We start from the raw sequence: 11,949 nt of genomic DNA, 5'->3' as shown, positions 1-11,949 counted from the left end.
TCTTAGTTTCAGTGGAAAGAACATACTCAGCTAAGATGCATCATCTTACAATAATTTCATAATCACCACCCTCCTCACCATAAGATAAAAAACAAGCACATGTTGCTTCTACAGATGAAAGAGAATCTAACGATCCCACATCCAACTCACCATACATTCTGGCATCAGCACAGAGATTGCCTATACTGGTAGAAGTCTTGCTAGGGAAGGCAATAGACTGACAGGTGGTCCAGGTATTGAAGTAAATGTACACAGGCACAGCAGAGCAGGCAAACACCAGGAGCCATACAACAGTCAGGGCATAGGTGATGCCCACAAACTAAAACAATTGACATGGAGTGGTTAAAATCAGCATCAACTTCAGACCTTGAAACAAAAGACTGGAAGATCCTGGAGTGGCATGTACCAATGAAGTCAGATTCCAGGCATCTCCCTTAAATGCAATTAGTGAGCAGGGCACTTTGGTGAAGTGTCATTGGCAGTATCTCTTAGATAACTTGCCCCAAGTGTGATGGAGGGTAGGGAAGTGGGTGGGAGTTGGAGTGAGGCGGATCCCTGGGTTAGAGGGGGCTTCAGGGGATTTGGAGGGCAGAGAAGGTATAAAAAAGTAAAAATGAAAAAAAGTCCTGAAAGAAAGTTGTGCCATTTTGTGCCTTAGGCTGAGCTTACAAGATGTTCTTTGCCACAGGATTTTTGTTCCCCAGTCACTGAACAATGCCAATAGGAGATTTAAATTTCAGATCTAAAACCATTCTAAGCTAACTGCTGGTCACAAAGTGTCATCTCCACAACACACACATGTTCAGACCCCAAAAGATCTTTAAGTCTAAAGACTGAAAAACAATGTATGGCTTTCTAAAACACAGCTAGCCCAAAGATAAGCATGAAATATGGAGATCTATCCTATGTCTCTCTGGGACCCCCTAATAGTATAGAATCCCAGAATATTAGGACTTGGAGTCAATTCTTTAATTTCTATGATCCACCCTCCATTTGAAGTTATAGTGTTTAAGTCTCAATCCCATGACTAGCATTTTAGATTCTTGTATAATCTGGTCCACTCTTACAGTCCTTGCTAGGAACAAAGTAAAGGGATACCAACAGATTGGTTAGAAATGGTCTTATTGTACAAAGCATCCTACAAAATTCATGCTTTTCAGTTTAAGATGAAAATTTCCAGGGAACCTTTGAAAGGTGAGGCTAAGCCGGCTAGGCACCACGTTCTTCCTGACCACATCGTTCGGCTGTAGCCATCACTTCCTCACTCAAAAGCTAGGCCTCTGGAGAGGACCTAACCTTGGGTGGGGATGAGGCTACAGACTCACGCCCAGTTGTCCCCCACCCCTTGTTATTGCCACAAAATCCTGAGGATGATCACCTTGTCGGGATGTCCTAGCCATTTTCCCAAACAATGACACACCCGCTCCAAAGAATGAGCTTGATGTTGGCCTCTGGAACCCCTCCCCTTCTGGCCCCCTGTTACCGTTGCGCTCAGGCCCTTGCCGCAGATGGTGGTCTTGTAGTCGCCAAAGATCTGCCTGACAGCGCCAGTGGTGTAGAAGCCCTCAGCCAGCAGGAGGGCCCCATAAAGGAAGAAGAAAGAGGCAGTTCCATAGATGACATACTGGAAAGCATGAATCCTGAAATGACAGACAGAAAATCCAGATCGCCTTATTCAGAGGACACCAGTCTTTTGTCAGTTAGTAAGGTTCATGCCTGGGTGGCTAGGGGTTCTTGAGAGGAATAACTAGGTATTTTTATGTGTTCCTTCACCTTTTCTTCACTGAAGTAAATGAAGTCAGACAATAGGTGGCCAAGAGCATAGGTTCTCCCCATATTCCCTGTTACCCTGCATCCTAGAGAACCAAGCTTGTCACTCCTTGTTTGACCCCCCAGAAGTGCTACTCCATAGACAAACTGATGATGCATAAAGGAATAGTAGCCTGACTTGCTCTACGAGTAGGAAAGACTCACTACTAAGCCTGAGTATACATAAGCAGAGTGTCAGACCAAAACCAGGGATTCCATTCTGCCCAGTCATTAGACCTCTTCCTGAGATTGTGGAAACAATTCAGGCAACATTAAACATACCCAGCAGAAACTGAACCATGTGTGAGAAAACAGGCAGGAGTGAGCAGAGGCAGACCTCCTTTCTAAATCTGACACTGTCCTCTTACTTAGAGCTTCCCACATGACATGGGAGAACCTGTACACAGAGGGATATGTCAGGAATGCTCTCTAGCTCTACAATGATGAGCTTTGTACCTCCAAGACAAGGTGAGGGTGAGGGAAAAAGAGATGAGTCTGGAGGTGGGGTGAGGAGGTACTTACACATTAATGAGATACTCATAGTCCTGGTAGTTTTTGGAAAAATAGGTCTCAATTAGTTTTTCTGTACCAGTGAGAGCTTCATGTCCACATCCACAGAACAGTGCCACTCCAAAGAAACACAATCCAGTGGCCACCAGGGAAGCAAAGGGGGCCCCTACCAGACATCTAGCGCAGCACTCTAACAAACCTAGGGAAAAAGAAGGAGAAAAGTCAGATATGCATAAGCGCTAACTCATCCACTCACACTATACTGCTGGGCCAAGCACCCCATGCTACCAAGCACGGAGTGTGGCTATCTTGGGAGTTCTAAAGGAGAATCTATAGGTTTTAGCTTTTGGAATGAGATTGATCCAGAATCCTTACTTTGCCCCATTATGTCCCATTCTTCAAAAATGAACCCTCACCTTCAATACTCTGAATGAATGGGTTTTATAAAGGGTTCAAATAATATAAGTAGTAATACAAGGAGGTGATGAGATGGGTCCTTCTTTTTTTACTTTTTTAGTCTGTTGATAAGTTTTAATAATTTATCAACTATGGAGTCGTATGTGGGATATAAAAACATAAAAGGTACAAACATTACCAGATTGAATCATTTAGTTTACAAGGAAGAATAAAGGAAGTAGATGTAATATTTTCTACCAACAATTGCAGGAAATAGAGTAATTGGCTACAGAGGGTAAAAATACTTGGAATTTCAGATGAAATTAGTGCTAACCATGGGTTTTAGTATTTTCAGACACAATTTGAACTGAAAGAGTATTCCATACAACGCAAATTTGTTGCAAGGAATACAAAATCCTTCCTAGTCTAGATAAAAGGAAGCAACCCAGATAAGACAGAAACTACTATGGGATATACATGCATATATAGATATATCATTTTGTATATAGAGACAATATATTAAAATATATGCATATACACATGTAAAATATGATATATATGCATACATGCTTATAATATATTATATGCATACATGTATGTATTGTTTTTCTACATTTATTTCTATAGAACATGTACATGCAAATAATCAGAAAATGTGCCTGAGAAAGTACTAGTTTGTGATAAGTATGTTGTAATTCCTTGTCTCTTTATAAAACAAAAACAAATTCAAGAAGTTTGGACTGTTATGTTCATATATTTCTCCAAGTCAAGTTCAATGATCTACAATCAGATACTAGGGGAAATAGAAATTCATTGCTTTATCCCCTTAATATGAGCTTAGTTTTTACTAAGACCCAAAATGCTACATTGAAAAATGTCAACAGATGTTAAAAGATCAAACTATGTATATCATGGAATAGTTGGAATAGGGGCATAGCTTTTTTGTCAGAACTTTAGAATAAGCAAGTACTATTTGTCCACCATTCACTGAAAGGACATCCTTTCACTGGACTTCAAAGAGTGTCTTCTTTGAAGATACTTGTACACACACTGGCATTAAAGATGAAGCTCAAAAGCTCAAGCCAAGGTATGCAGCAAACATTTGTAGCAGAACTGGGTCCCTTTTACTTTCCCCAAACTGAAGTGCCCCTATCAGAAGACTTTCCTTCATAAAAAGCCATCAATCTGTTCGTAGCTGTGCTTCTATAAGAAGACTCCTAGTCAGCATAAAATTTGTGAGAGGATGTCCACTACTGGTCTATGGTTTGTATGTATGTGTGTACGCACGCGCACACACACAAACTTGTGCACTTACACAAATGTGTATAATGCATGCATGTGTACAGCAGAGAAAAACTAAACAGCTGAAAGTGATCACTGTCTTTGTGGAAAGACTCCAAAAATTGCTCTTCTTTTTTATCATTAGGTTAAGATACTAAATATATCTGTAAGCCAAGAAACGGCACTGGGAAATAAACAGCACTCCCATCTTCATTCTTTGCCCTTTTAACTCCTCTCCACCCTCCAACTCTTAGACTCTTCTAGTAAAGAAGGTCTCTGAAGTCTGGGGTAAGGGAGGGCAGGTCAGTGACCCCACTGTTCTTTCTCTCTCCCCGGCAAAGGGTCAAGCCTTGGACACAGCCCTCCATAACTTCCCCAGACAAAGAAGCCTTGTTTTCTCCTGAGATCTCAGGGGCCTCATTGGTATTCTGAAAGGCCCTGCAGGCCTGGGGGTGGAGAGGGGGTCAGATCCAGTAAACAATGGCAGAAGTGTTTATTTAGCCCAGGATAAGGAGATCCATGTACCCTAGCAAGTAGTCACCCTATGTCCATTCACTCACCCCAGCATTTTCACTATGGATGGTCTAATGGTGAGGCAGATGTGGCCGAGCAAACAGAATTCTACTCAGCACTTTTGCTGATGCCCCTCTATATCATCTACACTAAGGATGGTTTTTCTATCATATCATCAAGTGATGAAATATACAAGGAATCATTTATCATCTTGGACATATGATCACTGGTAGTCATCAAAATAACCAGAAAATGTAAGCTTTAGTGTTTTTATTGGGTGACAGAACTCTGGGAACAACTCTAAATCACCACCTGATACCTTTATTAACACACGCTTTTATCTATTTTATCAGAGCTCAGATAATAACTTAATATCCCCTTTCTGCTCTACTGATGTTCAAAGCAAGAAACAAGAACATAGGCTTTGATGTGTCTCTAACGTGGAATCCAATACAAATGTCTTTAGATAAATCTATGACTGTTCGGCTATAAGATAGTTCAACAATATCAAAACAAGCATCAGATGCTAAATTCCTCAAAATTCAGAAAAAATGTTTGTTTTAAGGGAATTTAAGTTTAACACAAGTGCAAAATCTCAGCTAGTCTTCCTAAGCAAAAGTCAAAATTTGAATTTTAACAGGAAAACTCAGAACATACAAGAGATTGTCTTTTCATCAAAGTAGTTGACAGTCAAAACATTATGAATAAAAGTCCATTGGGTTCACTTCGATTTTTCACAGTCCAAGAAAGGAACTTGGGAACAACAGTCTAACACTATAAGCTCTCTGTTTCAGAATAACTCAGGCCCAACAGGGTTTTGAATGTTAAAAGGCATTCAGTCATTTCCCAGCTTAATAGAAACTGGGATGTGGTGAAGTCAGTATAAAAGAATTACATAATGCTAATGCTACTCAATGAGATTTAAAGGTCCCATTTTAATGCATGATCACAGAGAAAACTAATGATCCCTTTTAATGCTTTCTTTTCCTTTGTGTTTGAGTGGCTTGAAGACAAAGATTAAACACATTACTCATAACAAAGATGTTGCAAGAAACAAAGAAATTAGGAGTCCAGTCACTTTCCTAGGAAAACTTCTCATTTTTGTTTGGGAGAATAAATTTATTTCTTAAATTGAAAACCAGAGCTACCTATTAGCTAGTGTTAAAATGGATGTTACCAAATCCTGTGGTCAGACTACAATCAAAGACATCAGTTCAGAATTGGTTATATTTATCGCCCCCCCTCCCCTAACAAGCATAACCAATCTGTAATAGAACTCTTCTCACCAATGTTCTCTGTCTGAGATCAACAGTACTATTGTAAGTCTCAAATTAAGGCCCATCCTACTGGCTGTCCTGATCCTGATGCTGTCTCTTTAAGTAGGAGCCAAGTGCTCCACAGCCCCCCTTTTCGTTCCCATGCCCTGGGCACACCTCAAGGACCAGTTCCATGATGGAAAGTTAGTGTGAATCTGGGAACTCATCAAAGGGAAGAGAGGAAGGGCTTTCATAGAAAGAAATGGTAGAAAGAGACCAATTGTACCCCACACAATTCCTAGTTTGTCTCTCAAATCCAGCTGACAAAGGGAGAGATAGAAGAACCTTACACAATAGAACTAAACAACAGGCAAGTTCTTTGAGTGAGAAACTGGTTCCATCTCCCTAAGTCTCTAATCTGCACTGCAGTTTTCCCCTCCTCCCAGAATTCACCCCTTAATCTCAACCTATAAACAGAGGCTTCCTTGATCAGGGCCGATAGCCATTAACATGGCCAAGATACTAGAGGAGCTGTGACTGGTACAAGGGTCAGATGTCGATGAGTGGGTGGGAGTTCTACAAGTAAATCAATTATCAGGAGGTGACAGAGACAAAGAGTTTTTCTGGCTTTATCTTGTTAGGACAAAGCCCTGCCTATGACTTTTTGTTTACTGTATGATATTGGCACTTATACCACATTCAAGAGCTCAAAGAAGCTCTCTGGGCACTGAGGTTTGGGAGTCAAGCCTGCTTGATAGTCAAGTCATATGGACGGGATTAAATAAAAAAGAACTCCAACTGCCTTATTAGACAGGCATTACTATCACTACTGCTGCTACTAGTGGTAACTACTATTACTACTACCACCACCACTACTACTACCGCCACCTTTAGGGACAGCATCTGGACTACCTTACTTCCTATGATCTTTTTCAGACAGACAGAAACATATACAGAGACACACAGAGAGGGGGCGGAGAGAAATACCAATTCATATGTAAACATTTGAAGGCCAAAATACAAGCCTGATTGTTAAAATCTGTTTCTGGAACATTGTCTCAACCTTGTCCAGTTGTGAGGAAATAAAGAACAATCTGTCACTAGAGATAAGTGTAGATGTACCTTATGAGACCAGACTCCCTCTTTCCTTGGTTAATGTAGGAAAATGACTTGTAGAATCCCACTCTCTTTCCTGGAATGTCATTGACTCTTTTTCAAAGCTTTGCAAGGCAGAGCTCTGAGGTCAGTGAGCTAGCACTCTTAATCATTTGGCAGAGGCTAAGGAAGAACTTGCTGAACCTTTGCTGTAACTCTGACAATGGCGATGGTCTATGAGTGGGAAAACTCTGTTCACTGATCATAGGTTATCATCTTTCCTTATCAGGTCACTCCCCTGGCTTGATCTTTTCTAAAGCTTAAGTTCTATGGACAGAGATGATATTTCTGCCTTTTTATTTCAGACAAAGAACTGTACCAGAGGGGTGATTTTCAAGGGTATAAAATCTCTCTGTCTCTCTCTGTCATTTATACACACACACACACACACACACACACACACACACACACACACACACCAAAGAAACAAACATAAAACAGGGAAAGATATGTCACTGGCTGGGCTGGGACCTGAAGATATTACCATCCCTATCTCCTTTTGGGGTTAAAGAAATCACTACTCAGACAGTTCCGAGGGATCTTATTGTTGACTAGGTTTCTTGGGTTCTTGGCTCAAAGCCAAGGTGAAGCTCCTCAAAGCAGAACAAGCTGCTTAATCTCTCTAGTCTTTGAAGAGCATCTAGCTAGGCAAAGCAAAGTAAGAAGTGGCATGGTGAAGGATGGCCTTCATCATTTCAGTCAGTGTCTCTAGGAAGAGTCTGTCTAAACCTGCTTTTAAAAAACAATCCTAGCATTCTTGTGGTGCTTTTGATGGGATTCAGATAGCCCTCAGGTACCTAGTAGAACTCAGCCTCTGCTCGGCCTCCACATTTTGTACTTCCAAACCACTCTTAGAGAGAAGCATCACAGCCTGGTTGCCAGGGTAACAGCCACTGTTCTCAGATGATAACAAGCTTGAGGAAGCAGGTGTCTTGCTATTCAGTGATGGCATTGTTACTGAGCAGAAAATATTCACTATGGCTCTTAGGCTTTCTCAGTTCCATTGTTATTCCAAAGACTCATGTGAAGCATCTCCTTGCCAAGCTGTTACACTGCCCATACATACACCTTTGCTCACGTATCAACAGATTCAACACTCTGTTCACTTCCAATCCTTAGAGATTTTGTGGCTGAGGTAATAAGCTGCCTGTTTCTGGAGGTGATTAAGCAGAGGCATGTGTATATTTAACTTATTGTCATAAAAATAAATTCAGCATTGAAGGTTGGCTTAGATAACTTCTTTTGGAATCAGAGTCTCCCTATGTTGTCTAGCTAGCCTTTTCTAATGATTCTCCTGTCTCCATTTCCTAGGGTGTTAAAGGCATGTGACACCACACATTGGTCCACCTCAGATATGTTCCAGTGTTCCTTTCAATTCCAGATTCTATGATTTGTCTTATCTATTGCAATAGTTAAACAGCAACACATCAGAAGCAATTGTATTCAACTGCCTGGTCAGAAATGGCTGAGAATTCACACTGTCTGAGATACTGTGTTACTCAGTGACTGCAAAGGCAAGAGCTATTCCATTGTGTATTCCTAGTCCATGTATTGCTTACCCAAATACACATCCTCAATGACACCTTAATTTGTGTTGACCTTTCCTCTGGAGGAAATCATCCAGTCTCTGTTAAAGAAAATGTTTCTGTGATCATTTTCTCTCTTCTTATCTTTATTTCTTCAAGGCCTTATCCCCTGAGGAAGTAAGATTCAACTTTTACTCCTCCTCTGTTTTGAAGGAACAACCTACTCAATCAGCCACGTGAATGTTAGATAGGGTTCCTGGGTCCAGAGCAGGAAGTGGCTTTTTCCCACCTTGCTACACTTAGGTGATAAAATGTTTCTTACAAACATACAAGGTATGCACAACCCCCCCCATAACTTTGGAAAGAGGAAGAATTAGCTTAGATATGCACTGTTGCAGAGAAATTGGTATCACCAGAATTTATAATGCTTATAGGACTTGTCTAAACTGACAGTACTACTGCATTCGTATTACAAAAGTTATTGTTGCCCCTGTCTACCAGAAGATGAAATGGTGATTCATGGTGACATGCCTAATTTTCAGAGTATATTAGAGACTTAGCTGAGATTCAAACCTGGTCGTCTGGACCCATAGTCTACGGCACCGCCCTCTTAACAATCCTGCCTGTATATATGCCTCTAAGAGTTCCCTCAGTGACTTGAGATGAAAAAAAGCCAAGGTTAACAACAGTTCAGTCTAACTGAAAAACTACTTCTGTGGATCTTTTTACTGGTTACATTGTTGCATAGTGAATACACAGAACAATTGAATCTCCTTTTCTTCAGGATGTGTTCAAGCTGCTACTTTTATCTTTCCCAAATGTGAGCAATATGTACTTCTCTGTTGCGTCTTACCTAGGCAAAGACCCTTATGTCCCACATACCTTACTCTGAATAGACACAGCTGGACACCAGAATTTCACAGCTTCCATCCTTGTGGAACATAAAAAAATCCCTCAGGTCTCAGACAACTCAACAAAAGCCCTTATATAGAAGCCTTTTTGTTGCAGCAGGGTTTCAGGCTAAATCCATGATACTTACTAGACATGTTATCCTGTATGTGTGTGCTTATATGCATGCACACACACACACACACACACACACACACACACACAGAGAGAGAGAGAGAAACATACACAATCACATACAATCAGTATCTATTCCCCATGGTAAAACCACTGTGAAGTGTACTTTTCATTTTTGAATCTAGAATGTCCGCTATAGGCACTGCCAAGTCTGGGTCCAATTTTCCCCATTCCTGCACATCCTATTGATGTAAAACATTCTCTGAAGTTTGTATCAGGGAAGCTACTTCTTAATACAATTGTAGCTTAGTCAATATTTGAGTTGCTTCCAGCAGAATGACGGGTTCCAGATAACCTGAACATAATCAGGGCCTTAAGATCAGGGAAAGGAGAGAGGACAAGAAAGTGGAAGGGTAAGAAGCCACATGGTCACATCCATCCTGTGTGCATTTTCCAAGGATCCAGGGGACACCACATGTACTGCCAGAATTCGTTGGTAGTGAAGCAGTATGTTCAGTACAACAGAGATGGGTTAATACAATTAAATGCTAAGACATTCAAACAGAAAATAAGTCCCAAAATACAACTTATTTAAGCCATTGGAAACCCAAAGCCCCAAAGTTGAATTTCTAGTTGAATCTTCGTTGCTAAAGTTTTTGAAACTCACCCATGTCTTTGGCACTCTGACTCCAAATGTAGCCTGCTGGCTAGTCTGTTTTGCGGCTGACTTTGTTCAGCTGGAAGGATCCTTGTCTCTCCAGTCTCCTTCTTCTGTCCTTTACTTTTTCTCTCTGAGTATCTTTGTCCTCTTCTCCTGCAATGAAAAGGGCTTTCTGATTGACAGCCAACCCCCTTAAAGAGACAGGCTCGCTTTCCTCCTCCTCTCCTCCTCCCCTTCTCCTCCCCTTGTCCCCACCTCCTTTGGGATACTCCCTTCTTTAAGAACTCCATCTTCTCTTTCTGTCTTTTCACTTTCAATTGTTTTTTTTTCTTTCTCTTCCCTCCAAAGCTTCTCTAGAATTTCATTTTGATAAAAATAAATCAGGAAATGTGAATTGGGGTGGAAATTAAATGAAGGGGTCCTTGAATCCTCCCAAATTATCCTTGGGTCCATTTAAATATGTGATACCATAGTCTGTGAATGTGAAGTTATGTGAAATGGTAGCCCTAATGAGAAGGGGGCCCGGATCAAAACCGTACTTACTATACTACCAAATATGCCCCACCCAACTCTCAGCGATAGTTACCCTTGATCATGGAATTGTTTCTTCCCTCTGAAAGCAAAAAAAGCATTCTTTCTCTTCCTGGCACTGGAAATACAATAGGGAAGAAAAAATTGTCATTTAAAAGAATTTCTTCAAAACCTTTGTTTTTAGAAGAATAAAGCTATAAGAGGCTGCTGATTCTATGAACAGATTGTGTGACCAAGCTCAAAAAAGCTAGAAGTATAATGAGAATATAGTTTGGATAACATAAATACAAAGGAAAGGGTAAAACCTATGCCAAGATCACAAGGGGAAAAGGCCAAAGTAGAATGTGTAGGTGATTTCTAAGGAAAATGAACTTTGAGACAAGACACTATCACAAACTGCAAATCAGCTAGTCAAACCTAATGCCAGGAAATATAGTGTTCTTTCTCATCAGAAAGTAAAGATGAGGCTAAGAGAGAGAATGAGCTTTTGGGAGGGCAGCAGTCAGTAGGGGGGTGGGAGAGAGATACAGTCCTTGTCTCAGGGAAAATTCTATGAAAAAAATATGGTCAAGAAGTAAAAAGAGGGGAATCATTTATGAAACTCGTAAGAGTAATTTCTGAACTCAGTGAAGGGACCTGAGTGCCAAATATGAAAGGTGATGATAGCTAGGGAGTTTTCTAGTACTTTCTAGAACAGGTGAAACTTGAGGAGCACTTATGTGAGTTCTTTGTCAATCTTCTCTCTCACCTTTGAAGTCTCACATATTCATAATCCTCTTGATTTAGAAGTAAGTCGATCATGAATGGCTCTAAGGAAAGTTGTTGGTTTATAAGAGTGGAACCTGTCATTTCTATACTCCTAAAAAATAAAGTATGTCCTCCTAAACTTGTCCTATGGTTTTTGTGTTGAGATAAGAGACAATAGAAGAGGGAAATTGGAATGGAGTCCAGAATTAAAGAGTGTATGAGGCTGGTTTTAAAACAACTGTTTTGCTTTTATACAAGTTGAAAAGTAAGGGGTCCTTTACCTGCCTCTTGAGTAGGTAAGGTAGTAGCTTCTCAGGGCATACCAGACTAAGGCCATGACTGACTGTAGAGGATTTTAAGACTGATACCTTCCTAGGTCTGCCCTCCAGACACAGACTCCACCTATCATGGAAGTGCAGCTGTAGGATCTTCTTTATATTGATGGCCCTGGAAAAGAGAGATGATTGCAAAAAGAACTGACCCTAATTTGGGAATTCTGATGTGGGGAATCAAACAGCCAATAGCCAAAGCAGATCTATGT

At 40.7% G+C, this 11,949-nt stretch overlaps 1 protein-coding gene across 1 annotated transcript in view; it reads right to left on the bottom strand.

Moving 5' to 3' along the window:
• The window catches only part of PLP1 (proteolipid protein 1), a gene marked incomplete at its 3' end in the record, with an annotated part of 12,016 nt that extends 1,775 nt beyond the window's left edge, over positions 1 to 10,241 (bottom strand). The window contains exons 1-4 of the mRNA XM_080910152.1: positions 10,137 to 10,241; positions 2,332 to 2,518; positions 1,484 to 1,640; positions 140 to 319 (exon numbers count right to left, since the gene is read on the bottom strand). Coding sequence (XP_080766278.1) covers positions 140 to 319; positions 1,484 to 1,640; positions 2,332 to 2,518; positions 10,137 to 10,140 — 528 coding nt within the window. The 5' untranslated portion in view covers positions 10,141 to 10,241. The remainder of the gene's footprint in view (positions 1 to 139; positions 320 to 1,483; positions 1,641 to 2,331; positions 2,519 to 10,136) is intronic.
• Between the last annotated feature and the right edge of the window lie 1,708 nt (positions 10,242 to 11,949).

The sequence above is a fragment of the Micromys minutus genome (assembly GCF_963924665.1).
Source record: "Micromys minutus genome assembly, chromosome: X".
NCBI classification, from domain to species: Eukaryota; Metazoa; Chordata; class Mammalia; order Rodentia; family Muridae; genus Micromys; species Micromys minutus.
Note: the sequence above shows the minus strand (reverse complement) of the source record. Positions and strands in the feature narration are given on the sequence as shown.